Raw genomic sequence first — 18688 nt, forward strand, 5'->3', positions numbered from 1 at the left:
TGACCTCCTTGTTGTGTGCCACTTGAGTCTGGATGGACTGCCACATGTATTAAAACACATACACACACACACACACACACATTTCCTCTCTATTGAACCTCACACACACTCACTGCAGCGTTTGGGATTCAGGTGCTGACTATGAGCACGGAGCAGAACCTGTAGCCCGGTACTGTAAGAGTGCAGGAGCTCGGGCCATGTTAAAGGTCCCATTCAGTAATCATTCAGAAAGTGGCGAGGGGAGGCGGGCTTTGGAGGGGGGGCGGGAGGGAGGATCTGTCCCTCGTTGCACTCTCCCTCTGCTTCGCTTTGGCTCTTCGCTGTGTCCCTCTCTGGGTTCCAACATCATGCTACATGACTCGGCCTCCCTCCTCGTCCTCTTGAACAATTGAGTTCAACCTCGGCCCCCCCCCCCCCCCTCCCCCCTCCCCCCTCACACAAGCCAGGTGAACGTCGCTCGCCTCTTGTTCAATTAAAGCAACACTTCGCTCCGTCCAGATGACTAATCACCAAGCAGAAATCAGTTGGTGCTCACTTAACAAGTGTGTTATACAGCGGGGCACCACAGAGGTGGAGGAGGGGAGGGAGGGGGGGGGAGGGGGGGGGGGGTCCTTACCTAGCGGGGGGCTTTCTGTGCGTGACTACGCGGTGTGAATCGAAGTGTATTATTCGGTGTTGCAATGCGTGTCGTGTGTGCAGGTGGGCTGGCGGCTACCTTCTTAAAGTTGCCGTGCTTGCTGGTCCCCTGCTCGGAGTGCTGGCTGTGGATGACGTCCAGAGGAGTCTCCCTCTCTTTCGTCTCCAGGCTTTCAATCTCCGTCTTCAGCTCGCTCAGCTGCTTGCTCTTCTCCATGTACTCCACCCTGAACACGGTCAGACGGCAGGTGGGGGGACAGTTTACTCGATGTCTTTGTCTCCATTTGACGGGACTTTAATGGCCGGACGTCGTCCTTGTTTTACTCCTCTTAACGGGGGCAAAGACGGACCAATATCCATTATTGGTAATACTGAAGCTCACGCTCTTAAATAGCCAATCATTGAATGGTTTGTAAAAAGAATATAAATGTAGAGAATAAAAAAGTATGTCTAAATGAACCTTTAAAAATAATGCAATTGTAATACCGGATGAACTAACAGAGTCTACTATCATTTATGGCATCAGAGATAAGAGCTGGAGAAACAGAGAGAAATAGAGACACACAGGTCAATATTTTCGTGAATGCGATTCCAAATACAGTCTGTCTTTCTCTTACAAACAGTACCTGCTGGTCCAGGAGCTGCAAGCTGTCTCGCGTACCTTTTATCTCCAAAACTTAATTACGTAGTAAATCAGAGGCCCAAAATATCGGGCAGCGTCGGCAGAGGGAGGCCGGCGACTCACTTCTCCTTCTCGATCTCCACGGAGAGGCGTTTCATGTCGCTGTCTTTAAAGTCAAAGCTGAGGTTCTCTCTGCTGAAGCTCAGGTCCGGGGGCATGCTGTCACATTGCGGCGCAGGGGCCTTGGAGGGGAGATGGTGGGGGGGGGGGATTAGAGGACGAACTGACACAGTGAATACGGAGCCGAAGGAGTCGGGAGAGGTGAGACAGCAAGGGTCAAACAAACGGATCATGAGCGCACAAATACATGTATACATGCTATCAGATCCTGAGCCGGTGTCAGAAACGCGTTGGCAACGTCACACTGTTTGTGCGTATGCAAGTGTACATGTGTGTAAGCTGCTGAACGTGCATTGTGTGGGTTTAAAGCATGTGGGATGCGCACACGTGGGACGGCTTATGTGCTGCCTGTTCTTACATTACTCTGCATTACATTATACAATATACATTATATAATGCATTACATTATACAATATAATAAAACATTTACCCAGAAAGTGTGGACATTTCTAATAATGTAAGCTGCGTTATATTTACACAAATCTTTATTAACTATTTGCTGATCAAAAGAAAATCCATTGGCTGATATTTATTTTTAACATTTTTGTCTCTCAGAATATTTTTCGGACGTTTGATGCACTTTGTGCTGAGGATTATTGTAAAAAACAGGAAAAAGAAAAGAAAATCCTCTCATGGTTTATAGATTAAATCATATATTGATGATGAAAGTATTTGTCAGGTGGGGCCTCATTAACACGCTCTGTGTCTAAATAATCAAATGCTGCGTCATTAAGTGAGAACACTCTCCAGCAGCGTGTGCTTTGCCCTGCACTCCGACTCCTTGGCTTCCTGCAGGTCCTGCTTCAGCTGCTCAGCCTCCAGGGCCCTGAGGGGGGCACACGCACACACACACACACACACACACACACACACACAGAAGCAGTTAGTACTTTCATTTACCTCCCAATCCTTCAAAAAGGCGCACAAATCATCCCAACTGAATCCAAACGTATCATCTCGCACAATCGCTGCGTCGGTACCCAACGAGGCAGGAATGTCACTTTGTTATTACCCCGGTGATCAATGCGTCGCCCGGGCAGACGTTCATTTCTGACTCCATTGCTTCGCCATCAAGCCGGCACACACACACACACACCGATGTAAGGATGCCGCGCGCGGGTCATCACATTCCTTTCGATTGCGTCCGTGAACACCCGACAGTTCCTCGCTGGAGCGGGGGAGCAGCGGGCCTCGAGGGTTTGAGTGGTCGTAGTCATTTACATGTTGAGTGCCACAGGTTTAAATTTCTCTGGTTCAGAAAGTGCTCATCCAGAAATCGCAGGTGCAGGCAAGTGGTTAATGGTGCCTATTTGAAATGATTGCCTAATAAATTGTGAAGTGGACGCTGTGAAGTGATATTCTTAGTATCTGAATGTGTTGTACTCTGGAAACGACCGGAGCTCGTTGCCACTAGGGTTTGTTATTTATCAGGCGTGTGCCTCTTATCCCTCTGGAGAAATAAACCAGTTTAACGGCAGATACAACCACTCGATTTGAGCCGAATGACGAGAAAAAGACACAATTGCCGTTTAAGACTCAAATCAAACACCGATCAAGAAGGAAATTTCAGCACATTGCAGCTTCATTGTGCAGTAAAATAGACTGATAGACTGATTTGATGGGGGACTCCCGCCAGCCATCGATACAATTAACCAGCGCAAATGAACTGCCTGCGTCTCAGAGGAGCGGGGCTGCTGAAGGAAAGCCTTCTTCCTTTCCCTCCTCGGGTGCGGCGGTGTGGCTGTAACGGCGCGATTACCTGCCACGGAGGCAGAACAAAGCCCCGGAAATGAAATGACTTTGAAACTAGTTAGAAGCTCTTTGACGGAGCCATTACCACGCAGCTGTGTCCCCTCGCTCTGCGCCCACAGCGTCGACCGGCTCCCGCCCCGCTGAGCTAACTGGAACCGTTACAATTCATCCTCTTCCTCCCCTCCTCACCTCCTTTCCGATTCCTCGGCCATCTTGAGGGCCAGCATCTCCGCCTCCAGCATCTTCTGCTCCAGGAGCCGCCGCTCCTCCCGGCCGCGGATGGCGGTCACTTTGACGCGCTGCATCTCGGCCTCGGCCTCGCCGGCTTTCAGGGCCAGCAGCCTGGCCTCCTCCTCCGCCATCTGGGCCTTCCCGGCCAGCGGGTCGGCCGCGTGCTTCCGAACGCACCTGGAGAGGACGCTACTACAGCCGGTTCTCACCCTCCTTCGCGACGAGAAACGAGCCAATCGTCTCGGCTGAACTCACCAACTTGCTGACTCTTAGCCGCGACGAGTTGAACTCGAAGGTGTTGGTTTTCTTGTCCACAGGTTTGATGGTAAACTGAGCATTGAGGAGACAGGAATACAGAGACGTGTCTTTGGAAGGAATACCACAGTAGTTGTGCAGGGGCAGCGGTCCCACCTCCTTGTCGCTGTAGGAGACGTTGCGGATCTCCGTTCCGGGGGAAGAAGCACTTGGGCGTCAGCCGGTTGTCCAACTCGAGATGTGCAGACCCAAGGGCGTCCCCTCCCAGGAGAAGATCCGTCCCCCCGTGGTTCTAAAGCCCAGACAAGGCAGACAGAACGGAGCTCAGTCAGCAGGTGAGGCGCCGTCCACATTTATTCCCGCTATAAACTTCTAACTATTTGGTAGTTGAGCTGATCAATGGCAGCCGGGATTTCTTCTACTTGGAAATGTCTCGGCCTCTTGGAGAAATACGCTGATCAAAGCCGCCAAGTGAACTGCAGTTCGTTAAGAGTTTTCCTTATGACTCACCTGGAAAAAGACCCAGTGCCGAGTAGCATTTGATAACGTTTCGTAACGTAAAAAAAATCTTATTTCCTAATTGACTTCCCTCATAATCTCCCATATGGGCTGACATTGTAAAGATACAGCAACGCGGCATCGGCTCACCCGGATTGAAAAGTTATTTTTTTAATTCTCCCTCTCGGCTTCATCCCTGGTTCAAAGACAGATGAGAGAGAGAGAGAGAGATCCAAGGAAGTGCAGAAGTGGGGAGAAAAGAAGAAGATCAGACCCCGTTTCCTCTGCTTCTGTGTGCAGCGTGCGTCACGTTGTGTGTTCTATAAAAGCTCCATCACGTGGCTCTTGTAAGCGCCGCGCGGACACAAAACCGTAATTCACTAAAAGGCTTAGGGGGTCGCGCTCGACGGAGGACAGCGCTTATTCGGGTGCCTCCGGACGCTTCAAGCGTTTCCTCGTTCGGCCGCCTGGTTGGCAGACAAGTTGTGATTTCAGGGTCACGCTCTAAAAAGAGCATCAGCATACTGCGTCGGCTGAGGAAAATCAGACTCTTAATAACTCGCTGTTTGATCGGGAGGGTGGGAAATTGAGGAGTTAGGCTCCGTCCAAGTTTAAACAGGCAAGATTAAGGCATTATGCCGAGTAAACAAATGTTAAAATAGGTCGGAGCACATTCGAGGGCCTGAGGACGTTTCAGCGGCTCGATTACCGCTGTGGAAGTGTAAAGCACTGAAGTTGCGCTGCAAGAATACGAGTTTACATTTAAAGAAGAAAAAGGGATCTTTGCAGCGGACCTCCCCCCCGTTACACTGCATCTCTTCCCCATCTTCTCCGGCTTGGTGGTGAAGCACAGAGCCAAAACACACAGGACTTTGTTCCTTTGTCACAGTGCTGTTAACAATGAGCTCTGTTCCTCTTGTCAAGATAAAAGTGATTACACTTAACGGATGAGTCATATATGAGTCGTTTGATGTGCGTGTGAATGTTCTCGATAAAAAAGGGGTTTATTCGGTGGATTCCCTCAACGCCCCCTTTGAAAAAAAAAAAAAGGAATCCGCCCCGGGACCCACGTCTTTGCATCTCGCTGCATTAAACATTTTCTTGCAGGAGCCAGTTTTAAGCGGGTCCGATGTGAACTTGAAATGTGCTGACTGAGCGGAGCCTTCCGTTACCTCGTCCTTCCCCTGTGTAACACGCCCGTGATCCTCTCCTCCCACATCTCTCCGCGGCCATCTGGTACAAGTTAGTCACCTGGCGGTTTTCGGGAAGAGACAAACGCCGATGGCCGTTCCCTCCAAACCAGTGGCCTCTATCTGCAACGGGCCAGACGACGTCTCCCCCCCCGGGAGCTGCTGTCGTGAGATGAAGCCGCGGCGCCTGTGAGAAGAGGATGAATGGAGGCCGGCGTGGCGCGGTGTCGTTTAACGTGCAGCGCGCGCACGCACACACACACACACACACACACACACACACACACACACACACACACACACACACACACAGTTGTTGGTAGACGGTGTGAACGGATATAAACAAAGAGGACTGAGGCTGATCACTCATCATCACGCAGGCGCGACACAACTGGTATCGTGCGGGTTGCAGCGCGATGCGGATGTTCAGGGATGACTGAGAGGCTTCTTTCGGGCTCCTGCAGAGCTGGTGGAAGGAGACGAATTATGCATGCAGCTGGGGGGGGGGGGGGTTTAAATAAGTGGGCTGCGGCTGTAGATTTCAGTTAACATGAAGGTTTATCGATATGATGATGATCCTAAACTCCGCCTCTAGATCCAGCTCGCTCTTTTGTGGAAATCTAATTTTACACATTTCGCGGAGCGCATGATGTCCCCACACCTTCCTGAGCCACCGGGAGAGGACGTGGTGGAGCCAACACTGTGTACACGAGTCAAATCTATTTTTAATTAGTTAAATGAATTCCGTCTATTATTAAGGTTTCCTTGTATACATCTTGCATTTTCTGCTCCCTTATTTACTGCCCTGTAAGTAGAATGATTTTGCTCCAGCATTACTTCTAGATAGATACTTTATTGATCCCTCAAATTTCCCTCTTGAGGGATCAATAAAGTATCAATCCATCTATCTAGAAGTAATGCTGGTGCAAAATCATTTCCCCTTGAGGGATTAATAAAGCAAGTATCTATCTATATCTCTCTCTATATTATGTTTGTATGAGATCTGTTTGATAACTTTATTAAAGGAATCTAAATATTTTTAGAAATGAGATTTTAAAGCAAAAACTTTTGCCTGCAATGGTTATTTTTTCACTTTTGTAATATGTCTTCTTTCAGAATAATGAAAAGAAAACATTCAAAAATACACATTAAAGGGATTTGTTTTTACTACACGTTGGACATTTGTGTCCACAGATTTATCCCAAGTTCACCAGCAGTTAGTTAGATAATGCCTCATAATTTGACACAGTCAAACATAACAGTTCAGAAAACTTCAACTGGTTTTATGGAGGAAATATCTATTAGTTTTTAATAAGTTCTATTCACTTGATGGGGCTAAATGTTTGCATTTTCAATTCTCTCAATAAAAAAATGTAAGTAATCAACTTACACCCGCAATGTTTCTCCTTAAAGAGTGAAATGCACCAACGTAAAAAAGAGAAAGGGGCTTTATGAGAAGCCTCTGTCTTGGTTTTCAAGGGGCTGACACAATGAAGTGGTACATCCTTCTGTTGAATTTCTCCCACTATCACTCTGAGCCTCACACAAAAAGAAAAAGGTTTCGGGTAGCATAAAAAAAACACCTTCTACTATGACATTTTGAACAAATGTCATTGTAATTGCTCTCAAAATGTCATTCAAGTGTCCCCTTCAGGCTTCGACCTGAAGAAAAACACACCAAAAAGAAATGATGGGAGAAAAACCGGAGGGGACTGAAACCACAACCACTGTTCATGTGACATGAACTTGTTTGGGAGGAAAAACAAGAGCTTACAAATAGAAACTCAGAGCGGAAATGGCTCTCATCCACCAACTCCTTCCACGCGGTTTTGTTTATCGCGCTGCTTTTATTATGAGTCGTAATTGGATTTTTATTTGTCTGCACGTCAGTCTGAGAACGGTACTGTACCTTAAAGACCCGGATTTAATAAGGCGCACAGTGGAAGCGCTGGAGCAGCGTGCCGAGGCCGTTTAATTAGATCCCTTCCCTCGAGTTTCCCGTCCTGCAGCTTCTGCTGCCTCCGTTTGGAACATAATTGAAGATATTTGGACTTATAGTGGGATCGGGGGCTTCCTGGCGGGCGCTCTGACTCTGACAGACTCTTATGATTACACACCTTTCATTCAATTATTTCAAAGCGTTTCTCCCTTTCGAAACCCATCCACAGATTTCCAGTCAGGAATAGTGACGGAGCTGCAGAGTAAACATGCTGCTTTGTTCCCTTTTTAAATGTTTTAGTTTAGATATAATGCTCGTTGAAGGATTTGTGGTTTAAATAATTAATCAACTAAAGTAAGGCAGATGAATCATGAAAGAAATCATTTTCGGTCGCCATAAAAAAACGTATATGAAACTGGACGTTTGTATGTCAGTGTTTTTTATGATGTCACATGCAGCGTGTCCGTAAACATACACGAGGTTTATAAATTGCACACTTAACCCCGCACATACATGCTGTATGTACAGTAAGCGTCTCTCTGGTTGAGATCACATTATTGCCACTTGCATTTAGATTCAAGGAGACATAATTCAAGTTAGAGCCTTTGAGCACATGCAAAGTTGTGCAATATTCATAACTTGCACTGGCCCCTCTACTCACGCACTCATGGGATGTAATGTTGGTCGGCTTTCACCAATTCCTACCGCGGAATTATCACCATTTTGTTACCCTGATTATGCACGAACTCAGTGAGGGACTTTCTCTGTGTAGCTTTCTCCAGGCTGCCGTAATCGTGGTCAGCTTCACGGGTTACACAGCGGTGCTGCACCAAAAAAAAAAAAAAAAAAGAAAGATGAAGCAAATGGGGACGGCCTGCCAAAAAGCTTTGGGCAGCTGCACTGCTAAGCAGGTAGCGATCTCCCCTCCACTCGTCCGGCTGGCTCTGATCAAAGCGGACGGCTGATTAGATGAAAACAGATTGTGTCCCCGTCGTCTCTGCTGTCTCTGGGTGGAGGCGCACGAGGCTACAGCTCCTCTGCTGTCCTTTTAACCTACGCCTGTTAAAATTGGCATCGGAAAGGGGTAGGGGGCAAATCCCAGGGTCTCCCTGGACCCTGTCCGCCTGTCAGACAGCTGCACCTAACAACCCCCCCCCCGCCCTCCCCCATCCTTTTCTCAGGGATTTCAGAGAGATGGGATCCTTCAACCAAATCGGCTGAGATTGCTCGGGGGAGTATTAGGGGAGCGCTTAGATTTCAGGTTACTTTTTACTTTGATACCAGTAAATCAGGGTGCCTTCACGCGGTTTGGAGTGCTCATAGTGTAGTAGCAGGCCGAGCCACGTCCCCCACCCCCCCCAGCCCGGACCCTCCACCCTGCGCACCTAAACTGCAATGCAACTGAGACGTAATGCCGAGGTGGTCGTTGTATTTAAGGTATTCTACAAGCTGCAGGTTTACTGTGTTGCTGCTCCAACAATGGCGAACTTTAAGAGCAGGTGGTCTCCTGGTTTCAAGCGAGTTCTCTGCACTCCTATGAATGCAGAGGATCAATACTAACCTTGCCAGTGAGGGAGTTTTGGGTGTAGCGTGTACTCCTTTGGTCCTTATCAGGACTCTGGCAGCAGAGTTCTGGATCGATCGTGTTTGATTTATGTCTTTTTTCCCCAGACACGAGAAGATATCTCATAGGTCCAGCCCCCGGCTGATAGAACATGCAAGTGTCTGTGCGCTGATCCACAGAGAAAGAGCTGCACTGTGCTGCTTACACGCTATTATTCAGAGGAATTAACAAATGAAGGTATTCAAATAATTGATGGGAAGAGAATTGCTGTGTATTATAAAATAAAGATCTCATTAAAGAGTACACAGACGGATGGCTGGACGGATACGGGGGCCCTCACCTTGGCATGGACGGCGGAGGAGGCCAGCAGCACTGAGGCCTCAGGGGGAGAATGAACATCCCCCTCGAGGATCTTCTTCTTCACCTGGGGGGGGAGGATTGTTCTGAATCACTCATGCGGCTTCATACTCTCTGGGCCACTTAGTTGCTTGTTAAATCTGTTAAAACGGTATAATGTCGTATTTCATAAAACACAAGTCAAATGCACTCGACGCCCTCGCCAGAAGAGCGTCAAGAGCCGGGAGGAACACAACCTCTCTGCCTGCGTCGACGGGACTTCATTGCCCTCATTTTACACCACAACAGCTATCAGGTGCCGTGTGGCTACGCCGCAGGTCCGGAGCTGCACGTTTCAGAGAAGTCTGGAAACCAAATAAATATTGCAACAGTTAAGCATCACAGCCACACGGGGACCTCTTAACACACCGGGGGACACCGAAGACAGCAACCACGCACCTCGGCCAACATCATTCCGTGTGATCATTAAGCAGCTCAAAGAATGCCTGCGTGCGCGTCTGCAGAGTATAAGGACGTGGCGGAAGGGCGATCCCCCCTTCCAGGACGCCTCCCGCCAGGCTTAACGGCTGCGTCTCGTCGGGTGTCACTTCCCCAGCGCCGTCACCCGTCAGACTAATTGAATCCCACACAGAGAGCACGCAGCCAGGCGGTGCAAAGCCAGTCGCGCTGTCCGCTGGTGTTTTGAGCTGAGGAGGAGGAGACGGCTGCCGGCCGGTCGAGAGGAGCCGCTGCCGCTGCCGAGCCGGCGGGCCGAGGTGGCGGAGACCTGCATTTCACTGCATTTCCTCCATGGTCACTACCGATAAGCGCTAATCCAGCTGCCATGCCTGTGACACTGTCTGAACAGAGGCCTGCTCCAGACTTTTATGGGAATTAAGGAGAGCAGAGTCATGAGGAGACTGGCGAGGCCCCTCCGCGTTGGCATCCCCCTACCCGCGTAGCCGGCTGCCGCTTGGACGTCGGTCCAAGCGAAACTTATTAGTCGGCTGTGGCCTTTGTTTGTCGCTTTTTTTTATAGTGAGGTTCCCCTCAGAAATAAATCAATCGCTTCAACTACCTCCAAATGGATTAAGGAGGCATGGAGGCTTTTTACACGCCTTAAGTAGATAAGTGCCTCCATCCAAACGATGAGGAACACAAACATGCCGCCGTCTCGAGCCATATAACTAAACCTGCACGATGGGGCTCTGAATGCTGTGGGCGATGAGCCCCCCTATGGAGAATATGTCATTAACTGGGCCTGAGCCCTTAAAGCCTAAGTGGTAATTGATAAATGTGGCTGGTAGCACCGAGCTCGGCGCAAAGCGGCAAATCTAATTTCTCGCGGGTAGAGCCGTGTGGCATGAGAGCAGTAGGTGGAGGAGAAGGGAGGTAACATGTTGTGCACTGACTCCACACTCCAAAACATGGGTGTAGCTACCTGCAGGAAGACGAGATGCTTCGTGATGTCTTGCACGAGCTCCTCCTCCGCACTTTCAGGGTAAAACTTGGCCAGGAGGTGCAGGGTGATGGGTTCCTCCTTTGGTACTTCCTGATCCAGAACCTACGACAGTAAGGGCCAAAGAAGTGAACACACGCGCGTTCCCCTTTCATCGGCCGCCCAAAAGACCAGGACATGGCCGAGGTATCCACTCACCTTCTGTTCCATTTTCAGCCAAGCAACTTGTGTCCTTTATGTCGTACCGGAGTCCAAAGAACCACGTCTCCTCTCAGTCCCAGAGTCCGGCACACTCAAGTCAAAGAGGTCTTTTCCTTTCCACTTCACCTGAAACACGGCATGTTTTTAGCCTCACACAAACATCTCAGTAGAGAAAAGCCAAATAATGTTTAATTGGTTCATCCCGCAGCATACAAAAGAACAAACCATGTGCACACGTATGAAAGGGCGAGAGGACAGATTTGTTTATTGCATCTACTGAATGCGTTCACTTCCATCCGAACCCCAGTCCGTGGTTCCCAGCAGGGAGCCGGACACCTTCATCCAGCTGTTATATCAGGCCACTCTCAAGGTTAGCATGAAAGAAACTGCTGGAAATGAGAAAATCAGCTGCACGGGGGCGGAAGACACAACTCCTATGAATGAATAAACATTGCGTCTGCACGGCCAGAACTCTTTAAATGCTATTTACAAAACCCATAAGTGATGCAATTATCACCCGGGCACAGAAAATAGAAACCTGCAACTAAAATTATGTGGCTCTGTGTAATTACTGGCTTTGAACTTTTTTCCTGGCCGGGGTGTTCCTCCCCTTTAAATACAGAGGAGGTGCCCTCATCAACCAAATCATTCACAACACACCAGCAAGGGCCCAAAATACTTCACGAGGTGATTCAGCAGCACTGCAACACCGCAATTGGGCTTCGCCATTGACCAAAATGTGCACGATTGCATAAGAGGTTTTTTTTTTGTTGTTGGTAGAATTGACCCGCTGTGACGATTGCTTTTCTTCTTCGGTGGTTTGCTGCCATCTAGCGGCGAAAAGAGAAAACGCTCCCCATGACTTCTTCCGCTAAGGCGCTCGCCATGGCGAGTGTCTGAAGGAAACTTAAGTTAAAGTTACCTGTCCACTTTGCTCCAAGGCGTTGACGTCTACAATGTGTCACGGCATTTACCGAAGCGGCACTTAAGTTAGAATCTAACGTTAACGTTAGTAAACTACCCGTAACGTTACACGCAAAGTTTGAAACTCTCATCCCGCGCTGACGTTATACAGTCCGCTAGAGTTTTCATCTAAGCGTCCGATGAATGATGGTTTGTAAGTTAAATATTCCCTTGTATACACTTGTGTTGTTGCGTGTGGACTTCACCGGGGAGGCAGCGCTGCTACCTGCTGCCAACCGTTGGTCAACGATCACATCCGAAAGGCAATGCTGCGTTGAAGGACCACCCGGACATTGTAGTGCACATGAACGACCGTAAAGGAGGTGCTTTTTTGCCCTTTTTTCCGAGATTATGATGCTAAATCGAGGTTGCTTATTCCATCAGGAATTGAATTGATCATCTTAGTGTGTACTATGATTGCCTTAAGTACAAATGATTTACCTAATTGTTCTCTTTCACTAACCTATTTAAATAGGGGAATATCCGAGGATAGTGAAGGAAGCACAGCTTGTCTTGACCGGACAACCAATCACGCTGCACTACACCTCTTTGGCCCCGCCCCCGGCCATGCCCCCTGCGCCATAACTGGGCGGCGCCTGAGCAATGAGGTAATCGGGGTAAACAGTAAAGATGGCGACTTCTGTAGCCGAAGAGGGGCAACGAAGTTTAAATGGGATTATTTCCGACACGCAAACAAAAAAGATGACCGACCTGCCGACCGAGTTACTCGAACACATCCTGTGCTTCCCTGTCCTCAAACATGACGACATTTGCAACGTGTCCTGCTGCTGCAAGCGGCTACACGACGTGTGCCACGGAAGGGGGAAGGTCTGGGGACACCAGTACAAACTGAGGTGCGATGATTTTTCTTTCTGACGTCTTTCGTCGCAGTTGTGGCCTCTGGTGGCCTTTCATCGCTATCCACCTAACCTCGTGTGCCCGTACATTATTGTGTGCCTTGTTCAGAGCCCTTAATCGCCCTGCTTAAAGAAGGTTTCCCTTACTGCGATCGGCCGTTGACGATCTGCTGATTGCACCAAATTCAGCATCGCGCCAGTGCGAGTCGCAGGCAGAGCACTCTGCAGACCCACGGTGGATTTAGTCAATTTCGGTGCTTAAATCTTTCACCAAGTTTCAGCTGATGATGCATTTTACCCATAACTGCCAAAAATAAATGTGAGATTCAATGCTACGTGTAGCCTGTGCACTGCAGGATGGTGCAGCTCCTGCTTAAATCTAAGCCCTTACTGTCTCTTTATTCTCTGCTCTTGGCTGCTGGTAGATCACACAGTAACGTCATATGCCGCTTAACTAATTCTGAGCAGGCATGCCCAAAAGTCTCACTGAAATGACCTTTTTCTTACTGCCCTCATCAACAGATGGCCGAGACTGCAGATGTTTTACCGTCAGAATGAGTGCTGTGACTGGCTCAGGGAATACAAGACGCGCCACCGGGTCGGTATACAAATACGAAGGACCGTGGAATCAATCTCCAGGAGATTCTTCACAGAAGTCGTAAGTAATCACGAATATTTCATCGTTACGGCAGTGTTATAACAGACCTGCAGTCATGTATTAAATAGATATTACAATATGCAAAAGACAGCATTCGTTAAACCGGTAAAGCTTGCAATGTTTGTACTGGTTGATCAGTGTCGTAACCCCCCTCGCTGACGTGACATGAAACAGCATATCAGCCCAGCTGGATGAGAACGAACGTGAGCGTTTTACATTCCAAACTAACCCAAAGATCTGTAACTCAGCCTTGCGTTGGCCAGGTGCTGGGTGACAGCTTTGCAGAGATCGAGTCGCTCGGGATGCCGGAGCACTTCTGCGAAGACGAGCTCCTCTTCATACTCAACTCTGACAAGAGGTGAGCGCGTCAGTGTGTGCGCGCACGGCAAAAAACCTCAACACGTGCCACACACACACACTGCGTTTTGCAATGATTATGGTTTTGGGGGGTTACGCGTTGGGGTGGTCATGAATGCTCCTGTTGTGTGACCCTTCGACCTCTAGGAAAAGCTTGACCCTGAAGTACTATGCAAAGAAGATCCTTTACTTCCTGAGACAACAGAACATCCTGAGGAGTTTGAAGACTTTCATGGAGCAGCCTGCAGATCAGCAGTCGTCTTTGGAGGGTGAGGCAGGAATATCCGTCAAACGGCTCCGTTTAGCCCGAACGTCTACTTACGGCACGACGTTTCTGCTACTTGGTGATTAGCAAAATAACAACATTCATGTAACGTATGCGGACGTCACCGTGACGTTGTGCATCGCCTCTCTTGGGTCTTGTCTGCCTCTCTAGGTGCTGTACTGGTTGATCAGTATTGTAACCCCCTCGCTGACGTAACACTGAACAGCATATCCGCCCAGCTGGACGAGATCGCCGAGAAGGTGAAGAAGATGCTGAGGATCAAGAACCCCTCTCACCCCAGCCTGCGCATCGCTCAAGGTGGGCTTTCAAACGGAGCGAAAACTGCAAATTCCATTTTTTTTTTTACCCCAGAAATGAAAGAGATCTGAGCAAATGTGTCCGCTGCACAGGAGCCAACGTTGTGATGAAGTTCCCTTTCGTGTGTGTGTGTGTGATGTAGGAGACTGTTCAGTCGTGCAGGACTTTGAGCTGCAGAGGCAGGTGGTGTGCGCCCTAAACTCTGTCTTGTATGAGCAGCTTCAGTACAAAGGCAACGAGTTTGACTACTACAACCCTCTGAACTCTTACATCCACCAGGTAGCGCTCCGACGGAATGATGAGCATTTCAAGCTTTTCAATCAACTGTTTAAATCCCTGGACGTTCTTCCACGCATTTGACCGACCGTCTTCCATTTAGGTGCTACTACGCCGCACAGGCATTCCCATAAGCCTCTCTGTCCTCTACATCAATCTAACCCGAAAGCTTGGCGTTCAGCTGGAACCCGTCAACTTTCCGAATCACTTCCTGTTGCGCTGGTGCCAAAAACCAAAAGGGTAAGTTTAGAAATAAATAACTCTCAAGTTCCTCTATATGTTGCCTTCATGATTACAGCCGTCACTCACACAGTTCATGACTGCAGAGTGAGAGCATGTGTGATTAGTTAACCTGGGTCACATCCATTTGATGCGCCATAAAACTCTTATATGATGCGGTATCATGCACAGAACTAGTTTCCTCCACAGCTGTACAGATAATGACTTTGTGCTGTCATTAAACATTACATTGTTTCCTATTAGCAATATGTTGTTCTTCTCTCGTTTTGTGATCCAGTTTTGTTGACCTGTCAATTGTTGGATTTGTATTACTGCAGAATGAGGTGATTCTCCTTCACGGTTGGCATGCAGAACTTTAGTCGGTTGCAATGTGCAGCTGCACCACTAGATGTCATATCATACACACTGGACCCCCTAAAACAAATTATTTAACAGATTTACGTTGAACACATTTACATACGAATGGATTTGTTCGCGTCTCCGCAGGAGTGAGGACATCTATGACTTTGTGTACATTGATGCCTTTGGTAAAGGCAAACAGCTGACAGCCAAAGAGTGCGAGTACCTCATCGGCCACCAGGTGACGGCAGATTACTACAGTGCCATCAGCACCACCGAGGTGCTGCTCAGGATGGTGGGAAACCTGCTGAACATCGGTAAACGAGGGTAAGCGAACACTTGATTTGTAACGCATTTAAAGGTCACCAGGCATAAAAGAACAAATGACGTCACCTGTACGGTGTGCTTCCTTTCAGGGAGGGCAATGAGAAATCCTACCAGCTGCTGAGAGACTCTCTGGACCTCTACCTAACTATAAACCCAGATAACGTGCAGTACCTGCTGCTGCAGGCACGCCTCTACTTCCATCTGGGCATCTGGCCAGAAAAGGTGCGAACACACTCCGATGAGATTACATCCAATCCGATATGAACCGTCTTTCAGAACAAAGCACTCGCTGTGCGCCACCTAAGCGCATCGTCCACTGACGTGCCGTCCTCTGCCGCAGGTGCTTGACATCCTGCAGCACATCCAGGCGTTGGATCCCTCCCAGCACGGGGCGGTGGGCTACCTGGTGCAGCACACGCTGGAGCACATCCAGCACAAGAAGCACCCGGCGACACCCGAGGTGAAGAAGCGCAGCGCGCCGGAACACCGGGAGGTCCAGTATTCCGTGGGCCTCATCATGAAACACAAGAGGTGGGTCGCATTGGTGGCGGTGGGTCTGACCCTCCGGATGCAGTCTCCTCACAGTGTGTCTGCCCTGCCCCCCCCCCGCTCCCTCTCCACCAGGTCGGGATACAACTGTGTGATCTACGGCTGGGACCCGAAGTGCACCATGAGCCAGGAGTGGATCACCACCATGAGGGTCCACCAGCTGTCCAACGGGGCCAACCAGCCTTTCTACAACGTCCTCGTGCAGGACGGCACGTGCCGCTACGCAGCACAAGGTACGCGTCCTGCACACCGGTGTGGCGATGGGAAATATTGCCGTGGCGAGCAAGTGTTCGCCAGTTATGTGATTTACAAAATAAAGATCATTCATTTGTATATGTTTGATAAATTCCCGTGGAAAATAAATGCATCGTTCAATTCAGTAACTACTAATAAATTAAAGTGAAATGACACAGAAAAATAAATCCAGTTCCCGTTTATGTGTATTTGCACTGGCAAAGGAGCATAGAAAGAATGCATTCATGAGGCCAAAAATGACCCCAATTGTTGATTCAATGACGCACGCCTACTTTGTGTACACAGTTTTGCTAGTTATTTTTGGGGAGGGGGTTGAAGGAGTAGGATAACATTGGAATACATAACAAACTGCTTTACTAAAAGAGAGAAGACGAGCGGAAGTCAGCAGCACAAACAGTGTGAAACTTCCAAGTTCTCGTTCAAGCATGTCGGTGGTCTTATGTTAGTAATGGGTGGCTGACTGTTTTGTACAAATCAGGATCCCTTAAGCACGCTGTCTTTTAATCCGAATGTCACTCGTTCGTTGGCGCCCCTCAGAGAACCTGGAGCCGCACTCGGCGCCGCTGGAGATCGGCCACCCGGAGGTGGGCCGTTACTTCTCCGAGTTCGCCGGCACCTACTACTTTGCCAACGACGAGCTGCAGACACGATACCCGGAGGACGTCGTGGAAACTCTGGGCACGGTGCAGGAGCTCTACCACAGACTGACGCCCGGGGACGCGAACCCGGACCGGGCCTCCGCCGCGGACCAAAGCAATCACCGCGCCGCGCCCGTGTAGCAGGGTCGCCGATGGCCTGGCCACCCATTCTCAATTCGCAGTCCACGCAACGGGATGTGTGCAGCGGAACAGTATCAGTTTGAAGAGCCAGTGGGCAGTATTCTCAGACGCCGCTGAATACGGGTTCACAAATGTGAGTCAGGAAAAGAAACTTCTGGGAAAGAAGCGTTGAAAAGTCAAAATCACGCGGCTGAGATTGTTTACTGTTTCGATGCACACGTCTGATACCGCCGTGTGTTGGTTGTGAAAACGAAGGCCTGACTTTAGAGGGACACGGCCCAGACGAGGGATGCGCAGATGCAATAATGCAGTTCAGGAGAAGACGAAAACACAGCTGGAAGACGAAAAAGAAGAAAGAAAAAAAGTGTCGTCTTGGACACACAGTTAAGTGGACGAGTAAATTGAGGATGGGTGTCCACGTGTTGTACATCTTCCCCTTTTACCTGAATCCACGGAATGCTCCTTTAGCCAGAGCTCCGCAACCCTCCACCACAACTCCCCGCTCCCAACACCAGTGAAATAAGCCCCCCAGCATACGACCCGAACCCCCCAGTTGCAGTGCCACACTTAAGACTGTACAGGAGATACTTTGTAAATTTACTTCTACTTTTAATTCCCCACCTTTTTCCTCACGTTTATTGCACTTACGAAAGTTCAACTTTCTCATTTGTAGATTAGCTTGTTTGGTTTTTTTTCCCGCGTATTTACAAGCAACAAAAGAGGAACCCAATAACTCAAAAGCAGAAATGAATCGCAGCTATGAGGAAGTTACCAAAACAATAAAGCGTTTCAACTTTTAATCTTTCTTCTCGCTGACTTATTTCGCTGAGCTAATTGACCATATTCCTTTATTAATCTAATGCCCATTATGAATTAAAATGTACTGTAAAAAAACTGTAGAAACTGTATGACGGGTGATTTATCAGACAGTGTGCTTGTTTGGGGGTTTTGTGCAGATGCAAAATTAAATTCAGATTGTTCATTTCATACAATGGATATAAATTTAGGTATGAGGCAAATTACCGACATTAGGCATCCTTGGGTATAATGGTGAAATGACAAATTGCGTTGCTATTATATATATTTACTTATAATAATGTAATGGCAACATATATCAACTTACTTAATATACGTATATTTACAAGAATTGGATTTACTACCTTATCCTTTTTTCCTAAACATGTCATTGATTTGACACCATTAGTGGCAAATGTAACGGAACATACCAAAATCTGCAATTTCCATCTCATGTCTATTAGCAGTAGAAGCAAGCAACAAGCCGGTATGTATTTTATCCAGCACATGTTCATATTTTGGAAATTCGCCAAGTTTAGCCGATAAAAATTGATCGTGATGCACTTCGCGGTCCATCACGTGGGTGTAGTTTTCACTGCGGCCGCCAGGCGGCGACAAAATGCTTCCAACAGGGTTGGTGTATTGGTTCATTTATTATAAACGGCACCTGCGCTTCATTAAGACCGGAAGTTCAAACAGGTGCGATCAAACGCAAAGGGACAAAAATGATCGAAAACTACAAAATAGGATTTCACAAATCTCTTCCTTCCATCACAGTAGAACATGAGAACGTGTGAATAAAGAGGCGCCGGGCCTCATGTTGCGCCCCCGTGCTTTACGCACGGGC

At 48.4% G+C, this 18688-nt stretch overlaps 2 protein-coding genes across 3 annotated transcripts; one reads left to right on the forward strand and one right to left on the reverse strand.

Annotated features, from left to right (window-relative positions):
- Positions 1 to 605: 605 nt before the first annotated feature.
- On the reverse strand, positions 606 to 12395 carry nf2a (NF2, moesin-ezrin-radixin like (MERLIN) tumor suppressor a). The gene is given in 17 exon segments (XM_078087433.1): positions 606 to 863; positions 1382 to 1541; positions 2182 to 2264; positions 3380 to 3624; positions 3626 to 3751; positions 3833 to 3865; positions 3867 to 3968; positions 4054 to 4114; positions 4325 to 4370; positions 5347 to 5551; positions 9208 to 9291; positions 10645 to 10767; positions 10861 to 10887; positions 10889 to 10930; positions 10932 to 10955; positions 10957 to 10989; positions 12372 to 12395. Coding segments are annotated over 17 exon segments (1665 nt in total). The 3' UTR covers positions 606 to 616.
- On the forward strand, positions 11671 to 17846 carry fbxo21 (F-box protein 21). Of its 2 annotated transcripts, XM_040195129.2 has the most exons (13): positions 11671 to 12149; positions 12302 to 12680; positions 13206 to 13341; positions 13590 to 13699; positions 13846 to 13967; positions 14135 to 14281; positions 14424 to 14560; positions 14661 to 14797; positions 15284 to 15463; positions 15553 to 15685; positions 15804 to 15994; positions 16088 to 16245; positions 16805 to 17846. In XM_040195129.2, exons 2-13 carry the CDS (start codon positions 12457 to 12459, stop codon positions 17044 to 17046), a joined length of 1917 nt encoding a protein of 638 aa, XP_040051063.2. In that variant the 5' UTR covers positions 11671 to 12149; positions 12302 to 12456; the 3' UTR covers positions 17047 to 17846. The 2 variants fall into 2 exon arrangements, with proteins under 2 accessions (XP_040051063.2, XP_040051064.2); XM_040195130.2 differs by lacking the exon at positions 11671 to 12149 and having other exon boundaries at positions 12413 to 12680; positions 13605 to 13699.
- The last annotated feature ends 842 nt before the right edge of the window (positions 17847 to 18688 follow it).

Source organism: Gasterosteus aculeatus, chromosome 13, assembly GCF_964276395.1.
Source record: "Gasterosteus aculeatus chromosome 13, fGasAcu3.hap1.1, whole genome shotgun sequence".
NCBI lineage: Eukaryota > Metazoa > Chordata > Actinopteri > Perciformes > Gasterosteidae > Gasterosteus > Gasterosteus aculeatus.